This window comes from Crotalus tigris, unplaced genomic scaffold (assembly GCF_016545835.1).
Source record: "Crotalus tigris isolate CLP2741 ecotype Arizona unplaced genomic scaffold, ASM1654583v1 scf7180000020129.766959, whole genome shotgun sequence".
Classification (NCBI taxonomy): Eukaryota; Metazoa; Chordata; class Lepidosauria; order Squamata; family Viperidae; genus Crotalus; species Crotalus tigris.
Window position 1 is genome coordinate 400,550 of NW_024097870.1, and position 24,865 is coordinate 425,414.

At 36.0% G+C, this 24,865-nt stretch overlaps 1 protein-coding gene across 5 annotated transcripts in view; it reads right to left on the bottom strand.

Moving 5' to 3' along the window:
- ARFIP1 (ADP ribosylation factor interacting protein 1) overlaps positions 1-24,865 on the bottom strand; it is a 43,998-nt gene that overhangs the window by 15,518 nt on the left and 3,615 nt on the right. For 2 of the 5 annotated variants that reach the window (XM_039365587.1, XM_039365583.1), the window contains exons 2-6: positions 20,279-20,358; positions 10,475-10,576; positions 5,927-6,035; positions 5,515-5,610; positions 2,321-2,433 (exon numbers count right to left, since the gene is read on the bottom strand). In XM_039365587.1, the coding sequence (XP_039221521.1) occupies positions 2,321-2,433; positions 5,515-5,610; positions 5,927-6,035; positions 10,475-10,576; positions 20,279-20,356 (498 nt within the window). In that variant the 5' untranslated portion in view covers positions 20,357-20,358. Of the gene's footprint in view, positions 1-2,320; positions 2,434-5,514; positions 5,611-5,926; positions 6,036-10,474; positions 10,577-15,754; positions 15,785-20,278; positions 20,359-24,865 lie in introns of those variants that run through there. The other 3 variants (XM_039365585.1, XM_039365586.1, XM_039365584.1) reach the window with 3 other exon arrangements.

Here is a 24,865-nt window from a genome sequence, read left to right on the forward strand (position 1 = left end):
GGGGAGAAAGTGAACACAATCTGCTCACTAATATATTTGGTATGTACTAATTCATAAATGATATAAATATATTTATAAGGTTTTTTCAATAAGTAGGATTTTGTGACTTTCTGCCCCCCCCCGGAAAAAGTGAACTAGATATCATAATCTCTAGAAACAGACAAAAACAAAACAAAACACCACTTGTGGCTTATACTATATCTTCCTAAAATGAAAGATTTACCAATCCGACAGAGTATTTCCAGGTTGAGAAGAATATTTTCATTCCATTAAGGATTTAGATGACAATTGCTAGATAAGACAAAAATCTGCAGAAATAAAATGCTTTTCACCCATTTTGATTGTAGATACATGTGTATCTTAAGGGTAAGATAGTTATAATAAAGAACTAATTCTTCCAAATTAAAGTAACAACAAAGAACCTCACTGGAAACCTTCTGCATGGTGACATAAAAAATTTTCTACCCTAAATTATTAACATAAATTGTCTTTTATAATCTCTATACAGGTAGTCCTCAAGCCCAACATATTTGTTGCTAAGTTAGACAGTTATTAAATGAATTTTGCTCTTTTTATGACCTTTCTTGCCACCATTGTTAAGTGAGTCATTGCAGTTCTTAAATTAGTAACATGGTTGTTAAGTAAATCTGGTTTCCCCCATTAACATTGCAAAAGGGGATCACTTGACCCCGGGACCCCAGGACACTGCAAACGCCATAAATGTGAGTCACTTGCCAAGCATCTGAATTTTGATCACATGACCATGGGGATGCTGCAATGGTCATAAGTGTGAAAAACGGTTATAAGTTACTTTTTTCAGTGATGTTGTAACTTTGAACGATCAGTAAACGAACTGTTGTAAGTCGAGGACTACCTGTATACTGTAACACCATATAGAACAATGAAACTTGCTATGTAATGAATATTTCTTTTATTATCAAATTTATTTACCAATCATCTTGCCGTTTGAAGCAACTCTGAACGGCTTACAGTAAAGTAAAATATACAAATATTAAAACAATTTACAAATATTAAAAAAATACAAATATGACAACATATTGAAAATTACTTTAATTAAAACAGACTGGAAACACAGGTTTGGACGGGAGAGGTGGGGATGCCTTCTCTGTTAAGTGTACCAACTATCTCCAGCCAATTGCTTCTCTTTCAGGAGACCATGGCAGCTGGCATAGTCAGGTTTTAAGGCTTTTCCTGACGACTAAAAGAGAGGGTGGATCTTACGTCCTGTGGTAAGATATTCCAAAGGGTAGAGCCATGGCAGAAAAGGCTGTTCTTTGGATCTCACCAGCTGAAATTCCTTGGTGGATGGGATCTGCAATTGGCCCCTTCTGCCAGCACTAGTGAGCTGATCTCATTGGGGAAAGATGGAGCCACAGATATCCTGGACCCAGGCCATAAAAGGCTTTAAAAATAAACAAATAGCCTGAGAGTAAATTGGCAGCCAGTGCAGCTTGTGTAACAGTGATGTTACATGTACCACCCCAGGGCCTCCAAATTGTCTGCACTGCTGCGTTCTGGACCAATTGTAGCTTACAAATATTCTTAAAGGGTGACCGAGAAAAGGTGGTAATTGGTGCACCAATGAAGTTGTGCAAAGGCTCTCTTAGCCACGACTGCCACCTGCTCTTCAAGTGGGAGTTGTGAGTCTAGCAGAACCCCAAAGTAGCATACCGGGTCTATGGCAGTGCCACCCAATCCAGAACAACAACAATAAACCTCCAGATCCTGAGACCACACTTGCCCACAGCCACTCTTGTCTTATTAGGGTTCAGCTGAAGCCTATTGTCCCCCATCCAGGCCCCTGCAACCTGCAGATACCAAGAAAGGGTAGCCACAAGCAAGTACGAGCAATGATATAAGTTTCAGCAATTCAGGAATTGTCGGGTAAATACTTAGAATGACCCCAAGGCTTGCTTTAACCCATTTATTTACGGCTGCTCAGTAACATCATTTTTTTTTTTTAATAATTTCTCAATGTCTCATTTGAATCCAAGAAAAGTAACACAGGCTTAAAAATAACCTTAGAAAAATAAACTATAGGAAACAAATTGCTTTCCTTGTTAAATACCATTGCTGCAAAACATTTCTTCCCATTAAATTACTGTAGCAGAGGAAGGTTATTGTTTTAACTGCATATCAGCCTTCAAGTTGGAAAATGCAACATTTTTTTTCCACAGCAGAGAAGCTGCCTTTATTTTATTTTTTTTAATTAAAAAGTTTTTATTTTCCGGAAAATGCAACATTCATGGTATGTGAAATACCTGAATCATTTGGCTACTGCAATGAAACTCATACAAACCTTGTATGTATTTAAACTCCATTTTCTTACAAGCTCCAGTTTTTCCATTGCTGGATTCTTTACTTCCTCTGCTAGAACAACTGGTCCACTTTTCTGCTGCACTCTTGGATTGCCTATTTATAAAATACAGGTAAGTGTATCAAAGCATATTTAGAGCTCTTTAAATGTATTAAAGAGATAAAACAACTTTATTTTCAGCATCGTACTAAAGAAAATAGCACAATAATTTGATTATGGTAAAGTCTAAAAAATAACATTGCTTGCATTTAAATCATAGCTAGCAGTAATTTAGAATTAAGCGACTACGAAACATTCTGCAAGATTCTCATGTGTTGTATTAAGGGACAATTAAATATTAAATATAAATAATTCTCCCAGAAATGTGCAGACAGGCACATCATCTCTTCTGTTTTCATCACAAGCTCATGTTTTACCAAAACTAACAGACCACCATGTAAAGCCACCATGAATCAAAAACTACGTTTTGTGATAAGGATTGAGAGATTCAGCCCATGGCTGCTCCTTTGTGGAAAGCTGCAGGGCTCAGTACTCTTTCCACTCCTTTTTAACATCTACATGAAGCTACTAGGTGAGATTATCTGCTACCAGGGCTTAAGGTATCATCAATATGCCAATAATACACAACTTTACATCTCCACCCTTAGTGACCAATTGATGCTGTCGCTGTCTTCTTGCAATGCTGGAAGCTGTAGGGGCCTGATGGGGGACAACAAGCCTTGACTAAACCTCAGCAAGACCAAATGGCTTTGGGAGCATGGAGCTCCGAGATCTGGGACTCTTTAACATCTTTAGTTCTGGATGGGTTGCACTACCCCAAAGAAACCTGGTGCCCAACTTAGGGTACTTCTGTACTCTTGACTCCTATTCGAAGAGCAGGTGGCAGTCATGGTCAGAAGTGTGCCAGTTGCATCCGTTCCTGGATTGGGAGTTCCTGCACTCAGATATTCAGGCCCCAGTCATCTAAGACCTGGAATATTTGGTCTACATAGGGCTATCCTTGAAGAGTATTTGGAAGCTACAATTGGGTGCAGAATGCAGCAGAACGGAAAGTTCTTGGGGCTCTCAATGTCCATGTCACACTGCTGCTCTGCAAGCTACATTGGCTACCAGTTTGCTTCTGGGTGCAATTCCAGATGTTGATAACTTCTTTTAAAGCCCTGTATGACATGGGTGTAGACCAGGAGTGTCACACTGCTGGCCCATGAGCCAGATGCATTATGCCAAAACTGCGCCCACCCCATTGCCGGCAATGGAAAAAAAATTGCAATATGTCACGACATGTCACTTGACGTTGCGAGTTTGACCCCCTGGTCTAGACTATCTGAGGAACTCTCTCAGCCCAACAGGGTCAGTGATGATGATGATTATTACTACTACCATACAGAGGCATAAACATAATTTATTATAAATCATGGTTTAATGCCTCTGTATGGTAGTAGTAGTAGTAATAGTAGTAGTAGTAGTAGTAATAATAATAATAATAATAATAATAATAATAATAATAATTGGAAGGGACCTTAGAGGTCTTCTAGTCCAACCCCTTGCTCAGGCAGGAAACCCTATACCATTTCAGACAAATGGTTGTCTAGTCTCTTCTTAAAAATTTCCAGTGTTGGAGCATTCACAACTTCTGGAGGCAGGTTGTTCCACTAATTAATTGTTACTACTACATGGCAGGCTGAGGAATTCTGGGAGTTGAAATCCACAAGTCATAAAGTGCCCAAGGTTGGGGACCCCTGATCTAGATTGCCATAGATGTAATTAATAATCTATTTTGGGAGTGTCTGAATTCCATCTAAAGCAGCATTTCCCAAACTGATAATGTCTAGATGTTTCGGATTATAATTCCAATCAGCACTGATTATTTACTATAGTGGCTAGATCTTTTAAGAAACACCAGCCCAGAATATCTGGAGGATTCCAATTCAGGGACATCTGGAGAATGTTAAATCCAGCAGGCATAGAAAACATAAATTACCTTGGTAGCAGTTTGCTGGCCCTTTTGTTTGTTTAGCCAAGGGGTGTCAAGCTGCTGGCCTGCAGGCCAAATGCCTTGTGGCAAAACCATGCCCACCCCATTGCAGGCAATGGAAAAAAAGTTGCAATACATCGTGACACACTACGTGACATTGCCAGTTTGATACCCCTGGTTTAGCCTGATATATGGATAGAGATAACCTAATTGTAATCACATCCTGGTTACTTTTAACTTGACACCTGTCAATGCGATTATAATACATTATTGCTTTGCCATTTCAAAGGTTTACTTAAAACTTAGAAGATTCTTTTCCAAATGTGATGAATCAAATAAAGTCAAGCCTGTGCTTACAATAAAGAATATTTTGGGGGTTGACATTTGGATACCAGCACATCCAGAAGAGCTTGCTTGGCACCTATATTATAAACTTTTCAACACCAAAATAATACTAGGGAAGTATAAATCATTTTGAACACCAAACCATTTTGAATGTGAAGAAGTTGCTCTGAATGCAAAAGTAGCTATCATTTCTGCTAGTAGTTTTGAGTTCAAAACCTCATTGTTTTGAGCTTGAAATACTTCCAAGGTAGTCAACCTTGATTCAACTGCAAAATGACAATTTAAAATGATTCCATAATTTTGAGTTTGAAATATTTTGCATACCCCCAGTAAATTCCTTATTTTCCTGCCTTTTTTCAAATGTTATTATTTTAGTATTTTAAATATACCAGTAGTTTTAGTATCTTTTTGAATCTATTTTTATTCATCTTATGATGCATTTCAAAGGTGGTAATATAATTTTCATAAAACCAAGAATCATTCTGTTATTTACTTTAAAAGAAGGCATAAACACCAGCAAATTTGTATAGATATAGATTTGCAAATTGTATTTCCATTACAAAGGATTCCTCAACACAATCATTATTTAGTATTATGATGATAAAATTTAACACAAAATTTCATTCTAATTAACATTTCTCACAACTCATTTTACTGATTGCTTCTCTGGACATGCTTAATACTGAAGGAAAATAGTATGCAGAACAGAAAAGGTAGTTATTTGGTAAGCCAAAGCAGCATAAAAGGTAGCATTCTACTTAGCCATAGCAATTAATCACAAGTCAAGGAAGTATAGGTAAACATGGGAATTAGTATTATATCAGCAAAGCCATTAACTGCTTAGACCTCTGAATACCTTTGGGAATAACTAAATCATTCCCTTGTCCAGCCAGTCTGCAGGCTGCTGCACTGCTAGGCGATATAACAGGAGACATGGGTAATGATGAGGGACCTGGAAATGGGACATATGCCATCAACATCCATCTTCATTTAATCAATATATTTTAATGCACAAAATATTGGGTGAAACTGAAGCAAAACTTGAAGTGAATTAGACTTCACATTTAAATAAAAGGCAAGCTATTACATTCTTCACATGGGGACTAAATCACATAGAGAGCTATTTTGTGTATACTCATTAGATTCTCAACCACTGTTTGTTACCAATTACTGCTAGCATGTACATTTTACTGCTGAAATCACTCTATTAAATTGAAGGTTACAAGACGGCTCCTTATTTACCAATAATACACACTGAATTCTGTTACCTTGAAAAGGTCCAGCTCCAATAGTCCCTTCCTCGGTATTGTCAAAGCCATGAGATGTGATCTGTGTTTCGGACAAGCCAAGTCCAGCTGGCAAAGAACGCTTCAACTCCTTAGAAATGTTTGAATAAAAGGGAATATCCATGTAAAAATCCCAAATAAGGGAACACTTAGGCATAATAACAGTCTTTAAGTCATCTTGAGAAATGTGTTCTGTAGTTTGGAATCTATTTTATGGTGTCATGATGTTCTATTTTAATGACAACACAATGCTCAATTACAACAGTTTCCAGGTTTAAGAGACCCCTTGTATAGCCTAGACGCTTTCCCTGACCCAAAGGAGAACAGTCCAGCATATCCTTGAAAAAATAGGAGGAAAAATTCTAGAGCACTGATTGATTCCAAACTAGAAGGCATTTTTCAAGACTGTTACCTTGAATGTTACATAGTGCAATAAGCAGATATTCTGTGTATAGGTGTCTTGCTTCTTATTTCCAGTAAAGAAACTAATCCAGTAAAGAAACTAACTAATATTCTGTGTATATGTGTCTTGCTTCTTATTTCCAGTAAAGAAACTCTTATCATTAAGCCTTCTGCAAGAAGAGTTTCTCAATACAGGGTTAACTATCTGAAGAGCTGAGATCAATCACAGATACATTTATGGATCAAACTTCTATTATCCAATAGTTTAATTAAACAACTGTGGTTGCTTAGATAGAAAAGTTAAAGCTGTAAACTAAGTCTTTGTATCAAAAACTCAATGCAAACTTATGTAGTTTGCAGATACAAAAATCTTAGATCGTTTAAAATATTCTGAGAGTCAATTCTAACAGTCCTTTTCTTTCAGCCATTCTGAAAATAAGTATTTGAACAGGAAAGTAGTAATCTTTGTACAGAATTTGCACTCTTATTTCTGTTGATGTAATTTGTCCATTCAGCAAAATGGCAGTGGAGCAAGTACAATGACTTCTAGTCATTGACTTCTTAAGAGTTGGGGACTAGAAACTGGAATTGATGACAATGAACTGAGCAAATTAAATCTGATGTTCTTATTTGGACACAATTCAAAATTAATCCAGAAAGTTACCTTTTCAATTTTACCTCTTTATTCTGTTTTGGCAAACTGATAAATAAATACTAAACATCTCTATAGTAACACATACAACGTGATTTAGAGAGATTTAAATTCATGCCATAGATTGCTATTAACCCATTAGAGCAGTGGTTCTCAACCTGTGGGTCGGGACCCCATTTGGGGTCGAATGACCATTTCACGGGGGTCGCCAAACAACGCAGTCCGCCATTTTTTCCCCCTTTTCCTTAGCTGTGCTACTCCCTTTTATTCTATTGGCTTTTGAAAGCCAATAGAATAGACTCTCTTGAATAGAGTCTAATTCTATTGGCTTTCAAAAGCCAATAGGAATTGTCCAGGCTGTCTCTGCCCTGCTGAGCCCGCCAAAAGTCCCATTCTGCAAACGGTGCTGCACCAGTTGAGTAGTCCTCGACTTACGACCGGTTGAGTAGTCCTCGACTTACAACTGGTTGGGGGTTGCGGCATTAAAAAGGTTGAGAACCACTGCATTAGAGCCTCAGGATTTCAAGTTTTTTCCATTTCATCTTTCTAATTTGATACATTCATGCCTTATTTGCTACAAGCCATAATTTGCTATTTCATCCATTCAATGAGATATCACTAGAAGACAAAGATCAAGCCATAGATTTGGAGAAAAAGATAAGCAAGTGATAGAGAAGGATAAAAAAGTAGAACTCTCCATATATAAGAGGAAGGAGCAAATACTAGAGAGTGAAGTAATTCTACATTTGTTTACTTAATATAAAATATAATGCATACAATGAATTTTACATTTGTCTGTTCCATAATATTTAATCCTATCATCAAACTAAAACAATATTTAACTGAATGATGGATAACCATTTCCAATTAGCAAGTCAGCAAAACATGACATTTTGATTTGCAACACTTTTGCAAAACCAGACTTTGATAATCTACTGTATTTGCTTGTATAAATAACTGAAATCCTGCCATATTATAGCATTCCACTGGAGGATGAAGATGGAAACATAGCAAAACCAAGATCTATGTATATATAGTCCTTTATATACAACCAAGCCAAAACCGGGAACTTGTAATCTGAATTCGAAATTCTGTTGGTTGGGCCCACTTGGAGGTCCCATGACCAAACATTTATGACTGCTACAACATACAATCTTAATGGGCAGGCTCCATGCAGTCATATGTAATAAGTTACCAGTTTGTGATATGTGACATCTCTTGAGATTTCTCCAAAAACCTAAACAGTTATGGCCAAATAGTATATGCAGGTGTAATTACATAGTCAAGAAATTATCATTATTTAGATGGAACAGCAATATGCTCATTAACAATATCTATAACAGGATTAAACTATAGAGAAATCCACAAAATTTACAGAAACAGGAATATTGTAAAGATAGCACTGAAATCAGCTTCTGCCATTAAGCATTATGGCACACTGAAAAGATGTCTTTAAATTAAATGCTAACAGTAATTTATTAATGAATACTTAAACAAGGAATTTTATCTTTTTTTCAGTTATGTTACTTTCTGGTTCAACTGACTAAAATACTATTTTGACTTGCATCGTACCCAAAGAATTTCTCTAGAGCTCCGTTTTCAGATATGAAGGGTGACGTTTAACCCACCTCAATTGAACTAAGAGGTTTTTTATTTTTTAATTTAAGTTGAATTAAGTTGTCTCTACTACACATCGTCACTGATATAGGGTGTAGCTGGTATTAGGGTTCTTTTAAAAATAAAAATTTGGGCATAAGAATGTATCCTTTTACTTTCCTGGATGTTTGTATTTCTTTAATTAAAGTTAGCACTCTGTGCTGTCTGGGGATTTCTATAAATATCCCATATTCTCTCTCAACCCTTTCCATGCCCATGTTCTGGCAACTGCAAAATGTTTTCTTATTTCCTACAAAGTGCCAAAGTTCTACAGTAATGAACAATAATCAGGGATAAAGCTTTAATCATTTACAAGATTCAACCTTTATAGAACAGCTGTCAGCTTTAGTTTCAAAGCCCCAGTGTTAATGACCATAATAGGCATGAAAGTCTGCCAGAAGTTTGCCTTCACTGTTCATTTGACTGCTTCCAAAAACTAGAACAGATATACTGTATACTTTCAATATTTTTTCTTTAAGATCTGGTTGACATGGAATACTTGCCAGGCTTATGTTTATTCCATTTTAAAACTAACAAAATAGCTATTTCAAAGTATATAGTTGACAATATTCAAAATTGTTATATATTGCTGAAGCTGTGTTTCATTTTAATTTTCATTTATATCTGTCTTCTTACCTCTTCTTTAACACCAATAATTACTAAAAGGACATCTGCTGTATCACTTTGTCTGTGAGGTAACGTTAATTACTAGTGACCTGGTTTGTACATAACAGTGAAGTATAAAATGATTTCTTACTTCTTCAGGACAATTTTTCATCCTGGGCCACACTCTCTGTATAAATCTTGCTACTGACTAAGAAATGCAGAATTTAAAATTTAACTTGCTTTTGCTAAATGTGTAAAGACTTAACAAACTAATCTTCTTGTAATTTTGTTACTTACTCTTGCTGTATTTCACTCTGCATAGGAAACAATATTTGTCCAATAATCAGGCACTGCCATAGTCTTCATGTACATGTTCAATAAGTTGCACCATCCATAAACACCCCACAAAAACCATATCCATATTTTAATAACGCACCAATTATATCTACCTTGAAACATTACATTTTCAACATTTTCACAAAACATTAATTTTCATATTTTTTTTGGACTTTATAGTTTCTAGCATTTATTTCTGTTCCACTCTTTTATGTATCATGAATGTAAATCTCTAAAATAGTCTATCAACGCTGCAAATATTGTATATTCTTGCTTTTGACAATATGTAGAATTGTCTGGTAATTATGGGGTTAATACTGAGCAGAAGGGGGGTTGGGGGTAAAGCCCAGGAAAGAAAGAGGAAGAAAACATTTGATCTTCACACTAATTGGATAATGTGAGATGACGGCTAATTTAGGGAGGGGACATGCAATTTAACTGCTCAGAGGAAGACAACTTAGATCCTAGCATCCCTCTGTTGTGCCTGTGCCGACATTTGTAACAATAAAAGACTTTTAGGAAAATAAATGCCTGGAAGTTCTTTGGAATGTTTCATTAGCCGGAACCACAACACAGTCTGTCTAGCATTTCTCACTTCAATTTTATCATCAATTTTATTTTAAATTTCACTCATGCTGCTAGATTAAGGTTCCTTTTTAAACTCTCTACATTTTAAAAACAAAATAAATACAAATGGCTGTCCAGTTTTAGTTTATTCTATTTTATGTATAGTTCTAGAAATAAAATACTCATTTTTAATGAATAAGGCTTCTCCCATCAGGAAAATCTGACACACATTCTCCAGCTCTTGGATTGCTTAATCATTAGTAAAACAGGATGATTGCAAAGCAATTCAGGGGATATTTATAGATTCATACCCTGTTATAGTTGTGCTCATGCATGTCTTCCAATTCTCCATTGCTTGTCACAGAAATCTCCGCTGCTGAGGTTTTGGGGGACTCTTGAGCCATTGAGCACACCTACAATATGAAAAAAAATGCATTAGCTTTCCTCAAACATAATCAATATTCAGCTTTTGGATATTCAGTAATTTATTTCCTGGCAGGGGCAGGAAATGGAGGAAATCTTGCTATATCCCAGGTGTATCTTGAGACTCTTATATAAGAGTTTTATGAAACATGCTATTACTAAGCTTTGTTTTTGAACCTTCAAGTCTGTTGACTCTTGGTGACTGCTTGGACTAGTCCTTACTATTTTTTGGCAAGCTTTTTCAGAAGTACTTTGCCATTGCTTCTTCCTAGGGCTGAGAGTGAGTGTCTGGCCCAAGATCACCAAGCTGGCTTCATGGCTAACACAGGACTTGAACTCATAGTCCTTTGGTTTCTAGCTAGATCCCTTAACCATTACACCAAACAGACTTTCTGTTACCATGTTACTGGAATCTAAATAACTATGGACTATGCATTCATTGTCAGGGTTCCCCACCACAATAGTATATTTATTTATTTATGAAATTTATAGTCTAAAGTTACCCCTAGCATATGGCATATACAGGATGACATATAATCACAATATAAAATGACAATCTAGCACAGTGGTTATGAATAAATGATGCTGAAAGAATATAAGTGAATCACACCATAAGTATTAATAACTTATTAAGCAATAAGTATTAATGTTATATGTTAATTAAATTATTAATATGTTATAAGCATATCTGATCATGCAAAATAGACAGTCTCAATGTCCCATGCAATTGTATTGCTCAATTTCTCCCTTCAAACTTACAGAGGACTAAAAGACAATCGCTATAGTTCTCTTCTGTCCATGTGAGTCCTGGAATGCTTATAATGAACCACAACTTCCAGCATCCCTCATCATTAGCTATTCTGACTGGTACTGATAAAAGATGTACCATATTTTCCGGCGTATAAGACGACCCCCAACTTCGGAGAAGATTTGCATGGTTAGAAAATCATCTTATACGCCGGAAAATACGGTATTTTCCGGCATATAAGATGACTGGACATATAAGAGAACCCCCGACTTCGGAGAAGATTTGCATGGTTTAGAAAGTCGTCTTATACACCGGAAATTACGGTACATTAGAAACCTCAGGAGGGTTTAGTCTGAACAAATAATAATGTTTACAAGAGACTGGAATACCAAAATTTGAAATAATAGGGAAGAAAATGTAGATGGGTCTAGGAAATAGAAATGAAGCCAACTCAATTATTTCTTCATTGCTATTATAGTATTCAAACAATCAAAATGACATCTACATATACTAGAAGGAATACACAGAAAGAAAAACGACAATATTAGTAGTAGAAGAAAGTAGAAATACTGTTTTCACAGTAAAAACATGGCCAGGGACTGATTATGGAATACATTATGAAGTAATCATGTGCAAGTTCCAAGTCAAGCAACAGCAGACAAAACCGATTAACTTCCAATATATTATCATAAGCATATACAATATATACATTTTGAAAGCCCACATTAGGGCTGAAATTCATTATTAGAGAACCAGAGGAACTACAGAATGAATATCAAGGTTGTTAAGGATGAATATGAAAAGAGATTACAAAAGACTAAGAAATAGAAGAGACCAAATTGAATATCAGAATAAATTATGAAAATTGCCAAGTAGAGAAACCAAAGCCAAGAAAGATAAAAATCACAGGGAGGATTTTAACAAAGAGTTTCAGAGAGCTGTTACAAGAGACAAGTAAAGATACCAAACATAGAAACGGTGAGGATTTCCAAAAGATTTCCAAACTCAGAAAGACTTTTCAACTTCAAATTGGTATTCAAAAGGACACCAATAGACAGATAGCAAGAGATTCCAATAAGATGAAATGAAGAGGGAAGAAATATACTGAAATTTTGTACAATAAATTTGTTAACATTCAAGATTCCTTAGAACAGAGTTTTCCAAACTGTGAGGTGTATTTTCCTTGAGGAGATGCAGAAAGAGTCCAGGGGAAGTGTGAAGAACCTTTTAGTACATTATTATAATAAATCCACTTTTCCCAAAGTTTCACTATATTGATTTCATTGTTCATTTGTGCTCATCTTGGTGTTTAGATTTTTAGGAACAGTGTATATGTGAAGGTTATACTAAAGAGATATATAATGGTAAAAAGTTTAGAAATTCTACTTTAAAAGATATTCCTTATTTACAAGAACCTCTAGTTCCAGAAGATGACGTTAGATTAACATTCTAGTCATTATTTATTTATTAGATTTGAATGATCACCCCATCTCAGAGCAGGTAGCTCACAACAAAAATTAGTAAAGTTACAGAAATACAGCAAGCAACAGAAGACGGACCAGTCAAGGTACCAACCAAACTATGCTAACAAATCTGGAGACTGACCATCTGGCATATCAGTTAAAAGATATAAGCGTACATATCAATGCCAAAGAAAGGAGACTTAATAGACTGTGCAAACTATCATATAATAGTCTTAATTTCACATAGTATCAAAATAATACTTAGTATCTTCCTATGCAAATTAGACCCATGTATGGAAAGGTAGATATTGGATGCTCAAGATGGTTTTAGAAAAGGACAAGAAACAAAAGATATTATTGTAGCTGCACACTAGATAATTGAGAAAACCAAAGAAAAAAATAGATAAACATGTGCTAAATTGATTACCGAATGGTGTTAAATTATGTTGATATCAAGCTCTGGAGTATCCTTATGAAAATGGGAATCCCATTTTCCTCATAAAAAAACTATACATAGGTTAGGAAGCCACTGTTTAGGCAGAATATGGCAACACAGATTGATTCCAGGTTGGCAAAAGAATGCATACTTAAACAGTGATGACCTTTTGGGCTGAAAGGCCATGGTCTAGTTTGGCAATTTAGACAATAGCCATTAGTCTGAAAACTCATTACTACTTAATTGTTAACTGCTATGAAAGCCTATACCAGTATATAACTACATATTCTTTCCGTATTTATCCAATTTATATGCTGAATATATATTGAAGAAGACTGGATTGGAAGATGAGCATGGTTTTAACACTGGAGGCAAAACATCAATAATCTGCTCTGTGCTGATAATGAAAATGCAAATGATCTGCAAGCTCTAGTAATGAAAAGATTCAGAGTGAGGAAAATGACCTAATAAAGCTGACCGAAAATCAAGAAGCACAGTGAAAAAAATGGGACTAAGATTAAAAACATAGAAAATGAAACTAATGACAACAGGTATGTGGTGTACTGTTTCTGTCTTGTTTGTTGATATGTTCTGTTATGCTAAATATAAACCTGTTATCTTGATATTTCTTTTTGGTGTAATACAGGTAGTTCTCACTTAGTGATTACCGGTTCAGTGGCCATTCAAAGTTGCAATGGTGCTGAATGAGGAGTCTTATGGCCAATCCTTAAATTCAGGCATTTGGCAACCAGCGCATAATTATAACACTTGTAGTGTCCCATACTAACACGATTGCTATTCACAACCTTCACTGCCAGCTTCCGAAAAGCAAAGCCAGCAGGAAGTTACAAGCTATGGTCATGTAATATCATGCTTAATAAACCATGGTCCAGTTAACAACAGCAACCAGAACTGCCATTGTAAGTGAGTGTGGTCATGGCTATATATCACTCAGTGACAGAGTTCTGGTCCCAATTATGGCAGTTAACTGAAGATAACATATAACCCGTTTGTTAATGTGTATTATATCTAGGATATATTTCTTTAGATATTTAACTAGTATTGTTGCAAAAAATTATAATCTGCATTCAACAAAGAAATATATGTATAACCGTGTTTCCTCTGGATCATTCTGTTCTTTATAATTGAAAACTATACATGTCTCTTCCCATATTGGCAGTATTGTCTTTGTGCCTTTAATTTCATTCCTTGTGTTTGCAAGTGGCTGCAACGGTTCTTCTCAAATTCTTTATAATATTTAGCTCTCAACCCATCTAAATCTGATGCTTTTCCAAGTCTGTTTTTTTTAAAAATTGCTTCTTTTATTTCTTTGAGATTGAATACCAACATTAAGGGGCCAGCACTGAAGAAATATGCTATGTAGCACTTGCTCAGGTAGCAACAGAGGGCTCCAAAAAGATTCAGATGTCATAATGTATCTGTATCTACAAAAATCAGAATCAGGTAGGCAATGTTTTTTTTCCCTGTAACTTTTTGTATAAATAAAAATTGGCATCTGAGGGAAAGAGAACTAGAAGTGAGTCTGATGGGCTTGACTATAGCAACAACGGATGTATCACTGCAAGGTCTCTGTTTCCAGAGTATCATCCTGGAGAAAACCTGTCTATGTAATTACAAAGATTATATATAATCAGTCGAATTTCTTGAAAAATCATATTTTCTTTAACATATGCTGATTTTATGAGCCAAATCCTGCTACCATATTTTTACAGATTACAAAAATTAGATTTAATTAATTTGAAACTATTCTACAATTACTGTTTGTAGTATTAGCTCACTTCACAAAACATGCACTTAGACAGGGATCTTTTTTTTTTCTTGCTGGCTAATAAGCTTTTTTTGCTTATTAGCGTGAGGGAGAACTAATAGGCATTAGTTACAGTCATCCAAATATGAAAGAACATCTTTCTGATAATAACAGCTTGTTACGGAGTTTGTGGTTTCTCCATTTCTGGGATATTTTAAGAACAGTTACAATGACTACATTTACAATCTTTGTAATGTCTTTTTTTCAGTCACATTTTCACCATTAGAGTCAGCCAGTATCTGTTATCCTCTACCTGACAAGTTTTTTTCTCCCACCTTGCAGAGAGATTGCATAAACAAATATTCTTAAACAAGAACAATCTCCCTAAAAAGCGCCAAGGGCAAGTTAAAAAGTTCAGTTCTGTGAGAGAAATTAGAATCCTTCTTGCTGTCTGAAATCAGCTATAACCCAATCAGACTCTAGTTACATATACTAAAGACTCTTTTTGCCTCCTAAATGGCTAGCAGTTCAAAGCTGCAAGCATATAGGCAAACAACTGGTACTAGCACACTCTTTTCAATGTGTATACCTCACTGTATGCCTTAGTCTCTTGTAATTCCTTTTTTTTCCAATGAAGGTAAATGGAAACATTCTTTTCTTGCTAATTATCCCAATGCTGGGGTGAGCATTCCAAAGGGCAGGGGGTTGGAAAAAGGGGGTTGGGAAAAGGGGCTGTAGGATTTGCCCTTTTACCTAGCTTCCTCATGAGTTGAGTTGCTCCTTAGTGTTTGGGCTCACTCAGCTGTTTGGGTCACATCCTTCTGCGTTGTAAAGCAAAAGAAAGTTCAAAATTGTAAGCACAGTCATGATCACATGATTTTTCATTTAGTGACTTTGCTTAATAACCAAGTTGCTTGTCCTAACTGTGGTCTACACAAGGACAAACAAAGGTTTAATGCTGATGGTATTATCCAATTCCATGATACTATGCTTTCCAGATATGTTGAATTTATAACTCCTAGAACTGCCAGTTTGTTTTACCTGTTTCCAAAACTCCGCATACATTCCATGCCTTAACTTGGATGTTATTTTTACCACTCTGAAATAATGATAATCTACTAATGTATCTACTATACTTTTGAGACTGCTATCTACTTATATATACAAATAAAGTTTGTGTCAGTTTCCAATCCTCTGGTCCTGAACCTAACAGTGGTCATACTTAATTCCTAAAAATGATACATGTAGACAAAAATTTCCAAGAATAGTATGAGGTACTGTACTTTATTACAGCTTTAATCAGGTAATAGTCATTATCTTTTGAGTCTACTCTGTTCAGCATTATTTATTTCTTTTGCAATACCTGTAGAATTTGGTCGTGAAGGAAAGGATATCTTGCCATCCCTTTCATGCAAGTGAACCTCTGTGCTAAAGTTTCTAGACCTTTGTTTTTAAAAACACACAAATATTCCATTTAAATATATTGAAACTTATAAACAAGTAATTCTAAATACAATACTGTTGACTGCATTACAGAAGTTGCAGATTGCAAAAAATCCTGTTGTTCTAGAATTCTCCACAAATATCATTTGAAATTATTCAGTGCCACCCTAATATTATTGGGGAAATATGCATTAGCAACAAACTGCATATTATAAACTACGTGTTTGTCCAACCTGTTTGTGAAAGAAAAAAAGTTTTCTGTTAAGCAGAATGTATCACAGAAGTTTGCATAAATATTTGGCAAACTACTTGGCTAGGAGTAATTATTTGCTCTAAACAAGCAGCTAATGACAAAGATTGTGTGTGTGCTTAACATGTCTTTCAACAATTCAAAAATATTGAACTGACATTCCTATAATAATAGAGAATGCTCTTGAATTTATTACTAAAATGAAGCTACTTATTTAAAATTTAAACATATACAAGTATTTTATAGCTCATATTTGCAATCATTATTATTACTACTATTCCTTTTTCTTCTTTCAATGACTATTCTTCAAGAATGTAGGATCTAGATGGGTATACAATTTATGTCACATAAACAATTCTGTATGTTTTATTTATATAATGGGCTAAAACCAGCTAAAAGTCATATGAATATTGACTTGAAAACAATTTAAATGGTCCCAGAGCGCCCTCATGTGGAAGCTGTTGAACACTCAAGAGCTTTCATTAAAATATTAAGTTGTAGTGTTTCAATGGAAAGAGAATAAACAATTCAGAGTGGTAGAACTGCATTTCTCCTTGGCTCTCAGTATGGTGCCTTGAGTTCAGAATTCCCCAAAATATTACTTTGTAATACAGGCAGTCCCTGGATTAAGAACATTTGATTTACAGATAACTTGCACATATGACCAGGCTTATTATTCAAAATGGTGGATGGCATTCTCCTTCCTCAAATCAACAAACTGCTGAAGCCAAGCAATTTTTTCACGAACCACTGAAGTCACATGTTTTTAATACAAAACCTGTTTTCACCAATTCATGAAAACATTGCATGAGTTCAGCAGTTTTGCAGCTCAAGGCGAAAAATCTGCCATTTTTAGTAACAGGCAATCTGTTCATAACTACAAACTCTGATTTGTATACAAATTTGAGTTAAATCAAACTTAAGAATGAACTTGTTCTTAAAACGGAGAATCCCTGTACATCTTCTTGCTACTGTAGACATTCTAGACTGTTTACATGGTTTTAACAATCATGATACTGTCACTAAAATTAATAGCAAGGTAGATTGCAAAGCTTAATACAATGCCCAAGAGAAGAAATTTTGAACTGCCAACTAATTAAGTGTTTAAATTTACAAGACTATGCATTAAATTAGGCCTTTGTTGGCTTTTTCTACCTTTCCAGTTATTGTGGTAAATCAGGTATTATTTTCAAATATGTGACTCATATGTCCAAATGATTTACTTTTAGAAAAAAAATCTTATTTCAAACAATTAAACTTTAGAATAGATATAATGTGGGACATATGTCACAATAATGGAAACATGTTTTATAATTAATTTTAATATTTATATTCACCTGAGTCACAAGGTTTGTTACAATGACAAGTTTTAAAGTTCACAATCAAAAAAGCAATTTAAACAGTACATAAACTCCAAACCCCCAAATCTTAAGAGTATACTACTAAAAATAAATATAAAAATTAAATAAGTAATTAAGAAATAAAACCGCAGCCATTCTTAACTCTTTCTTGAATTACAAATGTTTGGTGAAACAGAATAATTGTAATGGTCTCCCTAAAAATAAATAATGCAGGAGCTATTTGGGTCCCTGGTGGAAAGCTTTTTCAGAACAACAAAAACACTCAGTGTTATTAATCGTCCCAGTTTAACCAGCCACGGTTTTCAGCATTTACTAACCGTATTTATTAAAAGTATAAATACATTTTTCAAATGTTTAAAAGAAATCCAGAACTTTCCAAATGCTATATGTTTACGTCTAAGTAGACAGAGTATAAAAGCCTTCTGTAATACCACAATCAAAGAGACTCTATCCTTACATTTAGGCACAATGAGTACAACTGATACAGGCAGTCCCTGACATAAAACAGTTTGTTTAGTGACCATTTGAAATTAATATGAAAAAAGTGACTTATGACCATTTTTCACACTTACAACTGCATCTCCATGGTCACATGAACAAAATCCAGGTTTGGCAACTGACACATATTTATGATGGTTGCAAAATCAATGGGGACACCAGATTCCCTTAACAACTGTGTTACTAACTTAACAACTGCAGTGATTCACTTAACAAGTGGGGAAAGAAAAGTATTAAAATGGGGCATAATTCATTTAACAAATGCCTCGCTTAGCAACAGAAATTTTGGGCTCAATTGTGGTTGTAACTTGAGACTACCTGTATAGCAACAATGCTGTATATTGCTTGAAAAAAAATTTCCGCTTAATCTGAATGATGTTTAAAACTGTTCATTAATACTGTAGCACAATCTAGTGCAGGGGTGTCAAACTGCCAGCCCATGGGCCGGATGCGTCATGCAGAAGCCGTGCCCACCCCATTGCCAGCAATGGCAAAACTGTCCCGATACGTTATGCGGTGTCACGTGACATCGCGAGTTTGACATATCTGATCTAGTGTCTTCTATGCATCACATTAGGTTACTTTGCAAGAAGCTAAACGGGACCAAATAAGTTATTTCAAAATAAGAGAAGATGACCCTTCTACAGAATCAATATCATATCCAAATATTCTCAAATATCATATCCAACCATCTCATTAGGTTACTTTGCAAGAAGGTAAACAGGGACCAAATAAGCTATTCTTCAAAATAAGAGAAACTGACCCTCCTACAGAAAAAGTAACTGTTCTTCAAACATGGGATGAGAAAAGCCAACCATCTACCTCAGGGGTGTCAAACTCAATTTCATTGAGGGCCACATCAGCATTGCAGTTGCCCTTGGGGGGCCGGGTGGGTGTGACCAGGGTGGGTGCAGCCTACTAGGTGGGCATGGAGTGGGTGTGGCCTACTGGGTGAGCACGGTCAGCTCTACATCGTTCGCATCAAGGGTGCCTATGGGGGCTTGGGCAGGAGTGGGATAGATCTGAGGGTCTCCGGCAGAAGGGGGTGGGACAGGGGCAAGCGCCAAGGCATGGTCCATTTCTTCCTTCCTCACAAAGGGTGACACCTCCCCAGCATGCACCCAGGGGGCGGGGCCCGATGCAGGAAGGTCTGGTTCCTCGCTGTTTCCAGGCGGCCTTGTGGAGCTAAGACTGAGTGCGTTTCAGCATAGATGGCCACTGCAAAATTGTACATTGGCTCCCAGCCGGCCTGGGCCAGGGCCAAGGCAGCAGGGGCCGTTCCCTCATTGTTTCCAGGATGGCTTCGTGAGCCACATGAAACCACTTTGCGGGCCACATCCGGCCCCTGGGCCTTGTGTTTGATATGTCTGATCTATTTCATGAGAATGCACCCAGAAGAGCAAGCAGTCCATACACTACATACTATACATTTTTCTAAGTAACTAACATAAAATCCTGTCAAAGTAGGAGAGAGGATAGGGTTACCTATGAAGGAACAAATTCATTGGTATGCATTGAAACCACCTGGATCAATATGTACCCATTCTGCAAACCTGTCAATAATGCCAATAGTTCCTCCCCCAAAAGTAGGAATATTTTTAGCTAATCATTTTTGGATCAATCTCCGTATAATAGAGATTGAATTACATTTGTTTTTCCAGTCTGAGCCTGTTAAAGGATCGGTTGATTTCTGAATAACTATCACTATATGTATCACCCAATCACCTCAGAGTCAGACTGGATTCCTTCTGGAGCTTGGTGACATTCATCAACCATTGGGGAACTCTTGCTGTATTCTGACATATCTGAAAATGAAACAAGTTGAGTGTATATTATTTTTTAAAGTAACTAAATGTATTCTAATAAGCTCCTACAAGAACTTATATTTGCTTTATAATATATATGCATATATAAGTATGTATTAACATAATGTAACTTATCACACACCATAATGTAACATATCACACACCTCACCACTCCACACCATAACATATATGAAAGCCAGCTTGGTGTAGTCATTACTACAAAGTCCTAGAGTCTGTGAATTCTAGGCCTCCCTTAGGCATAAAAGTACATAAAAACTCTCTCTCAGCCCAAAACACTTCACAGGATTATTGTTTGGAAAAATAGGAGGAAAGAGTATAAAGTGTGTTCATTACCTTCAGTAATTTATAAAAAAGGCAGGATAAAAATCTAATAATAAAATAGTAATAGTGTTATTAATATTATTATACATTCTAACAATACCTTTTGGATGAGTTATAACTGAAGGGACTAAGAGGAAGGAGAATATTTGCAAACTGGATAGACAAAAATCTTTTTAGATATTGTCCTTATTCTTTTAAACCATAATCCATAGCAATCAAGGAAGGGGGAAAGGAAGTAGAGAAAGTTATTTATGGCAGTCCTATCCGTTTAATCTGACTGGGGGAAAAAGCCAAAAATTGCAAGATCTACTTGTATATCAAAATAACTAAACAAAGTCAAGAAATACAAGATTATAAAGTTGGGAATGTTCTGCTTCAGATACTCTACTATTTTAGGAACTTTTTCCCCATGATTTCTGCTGGTAGTTCTAAAAATCTTTTTAGTTTAAGTATTAAATGTTAAATAATGAACAAATCCCAAAAAGCAATTTTGGGAGTGATAGTTCAACCCTAGTAATGTACAAAAAGAAACTGTCTAAAATGAGTTGTAAAAATTTACAATCTTCCTGCACTGGCCACTGTCCAGTGTGATTGCAAACAGCTGGCCTGGCCTTGTTGATAGTTCCTATCATGGAGTCATCTGAAGATAATTCTTAGACAATCCTACTGAGCCAACAATCCTATTAAGCCAAATCAGCAAGGTCAAACCTAGGATTTGAGCCAGAATCATTACACAATAGCTCTGGAAGACTCTGATTTACACTCACTTATGCAATACTTAACCCATCTGAGAGGTGCTATTACAAAGGGAGCTGCCACAGGACTTGTAAGTCACAGCAACTTAGAAATTAAAATCTAGTCAAAAGTAGCCCCATGTCTAAATTTATTTATTTATTTATGAGACTTATATACCGCTTTAAGTGCAAGCACTCTCTAAGCGGTGTACACCAGTAAGCAATGTATATATATATTTACATTGCCCCCAACAATCTGGGTCCTCATGACCTTGTGATCCAGAGTAGAGCATCATTAAACAATACAGGATAATTCAAGTTCTATTATAAAATTAGCTAAAACCAGATTAGTTGCTTATGAGCCTGTGTAATTATATAAACACTAAATCCTGGTTGCCTTTGCATCACATTGATGTATTAACTCTTCAAAGGCTGGCCTCCATCATTTCTCATTTTTTCCCCTGGAACTTTGCCTAATATATGGAGTGGATTGGGTTTTTGACTCCTAGATGGAGTTAACTATTTTTTAATGTTATGGTCCCACTCTTGAGTTCTCAAATTTTCACTCAAACTTAGGACGGATTGTGAAGTACTGATTTACACTATTTAGCCAGTGAAATAAATTGGAGAGAGAATTTACATCAAGACATGCTCACCGACATTTTCCCTCACACAATACAGAAAGATTTCAGAAATTCTGCAAACTTTACTTATGCTGATATTTATCAGCTTGGTTAAAGAGTCTTTCAGTTGTATGTAGGCCTATAAATAGCTTTATTTAACCTACTGATTATTAGAATAAAATGAGGTTTTATAGCAGGGGTCTTCAAACTTGGCCCTTTTATGACTTGGACTTCAACTCCCAGAATTCCTCAGCCAGGCACACCTGGTGAGGAATTCTGGGTGATGAAGTCCACAAGTCATAAAAGGGCCAAGTTTGAAGATCCCTGTTTTAAAGGATTAGAAAGAAAAAAACCCTATTTTCTTCTTCCTCTCATATAATTTCTGAGCACCATTATAAGCCTTTATTCTAGGCTGGATAAGCTAGAACAAATACTTTAAGAGTCACAAGCTGTTCTGTCTTAATTTCAAAGTACAGGAACTGCTTCTACCATAGCACATTTTAAAAATTAAATTGCCAGCTAAAGAACAGAGTTCAGAATTGAGTTAAGAGATTACAACAGTATAAAGTATTAGACAATGCTTTTATTATGCTGCATTCACCTGAGAACATATAAAAATGTTTTATGTTGACATCTTTATATCTATCCCTAACATATAGGAGCAACTATATTAAATTAATTTACTACCTTTACAATTACCAAAGTGAGAAACTTCACACCTTAAGTGATCCTTTTACTTCTTTGGATGAAATGAAAACTAGGAACTATAGTTACAAAATTAAGCAGAGGAACAACACTCTTTCATAGCTAAAACTTCTCTGTAACTTCTCTGATATTTCTACTTAAACACTTCTTATAAGCTGAAACGTAGAAGTAAAATTATATTGGTTGAACCATTCAACACACATTTACAGGATGATGTAAACTAAATACTATGACTTTAAAACATTTTTACAGCACAGAGGCAAGAAACAGAAAATCAGAATGTTTTGGACTTTTATAGGTGTACAGAAGAAGACTAATAATGGAAGTACAAGAAAATTAGGATTTTTAAAAATATTACTAGATAATTCATTCCCATTGGGTCATCATTTGGAGATTTTTCTTTATGTAAAGAGCAAAACAGAATTATCGCAAGTGGGCAAAAAAGCACTTGGAATGGCAGTGTCTTCCAACTTCCTGCCAGCTTCCTCATTGAGGTGCCTTATGAAAAGCTAGCAGGGAGCATCAGAAATCTATCTTCCTTGTTTGAAAAGGGTGTATGGGTGTGCACCAGAGATACTATGTGAGTTGTGAAGAGCATATAAACAGCATAGGTTGAGAAGAGTGCCTGGGACAAGAGTGCAGTGTGGTTCAGGTAGAGGGTGGTGCAGGTCAAGAAGGGCTCATGGGAGTCATGGGAATGTGTAAGAGGTGCAATGCAGATCAAGTAGGACATATGGAAAGGTAGCACAGGTCAAGAAGAATGCATGGGGGTTGCAGAGGTGTGTGAGAGATACTGCACTAGTTGGAGATGGTGTGGATTAGGATGTGCTGGGAGTGCTAGGCAGTGCTTAAAAAGTGCTGCACAGATCATGGACAGTGCATGTGGGTCACAGCATGGGTCAGGAAGGGTGTGGGAGAGTGTGCCAAAGGTTTGATTTTGTTTTTTTTTTACTATCAAAAACAATAAAATTATTTTAAAGGTCATTTACCTATCATCCACCAATCTTGAGCCTGTGGGTTGCCATTTTTGCATTATTGTTTAATACTGACCATTGCAGCTATGTGTGAAACAGAGCAGATGAAGGCAAGTAAACATTAAGGGACATCAAGGAGACAGGTAAAGGTATTTGTGATGATAATTCAAATAAGCAGGGGATTGTGGTCCGATATGAAGAACTAGTTTTCGACAGGGAGAAGTGTGAATCAGGTATTACACATCAGTCATGCAAGAACAGAAAGGCATCCAAAAAGAGAAGCCACCTTCTGGTAGGTGATTCAATTATAAGGGATGTAAATTTAGGAAAGGACACAGAGGTTTTGAAAGAGATCAGGTGTCTTCCAGGTGCTACTGCCATCAGGGACAAGAAGTGTATTTCTAAAATAATCAAGAATGGCAGCAAGGACTGTGATGGAGAGGCTATTGTATATCTTGGCACTAACGATCTGTCTCAAAAATATGTACTCTCTGTGCAGAACAATTTCCAGAGCTTGGGGCAGGAACTTAGCAGAATGGGCTATAGGCTTACTTTTTCAGAGCTTTTACCAGTGTATAAGGAGCAAAATGGAAAAGGCCAGCATATAGCAGAATTCAATATGTGGCTAAAGGAATGGTGTAAAGGGGAAGGCTTTGGATATATTAGTCACAATGTCTGTAGCTGGTCCAATGAAAAGATGTACAAAAGAGATGGTTTGCATCCATTAAAGAAAGGGACTGAGTTACTCGGCTATACATTCCTCCGGTAGTTCCTCAGTGCTCCAGGATCTTTGAAAAATATAGTTCAGTATTTCTGCCAGTTCTTTGAGAACCTTGGGGTGTAATCCATCTGGTCCTGGCGATTTGAACTCGTGTAGGCTGGACAGGTGCTCACCATTTTCTTGCCTATCTTGTTTTTCTATTCTGTTTTTTATGGCACTATTTTTGATAGGTTGGTCTGTTTTTTTCCCTTTGTGTAAAGAGAGATGCACAAAATGAGTTAAATAGTTCTGCTTTCTCCCTGTTGCTTGTCACCTTCTTGCCACTTTTACCTACTAATGGACCAATCATTTCCTTCACTTTTTTCTTGTTTTTTACGTGTTGAAAGAAGCTTTTTTGTTATTTTTGAC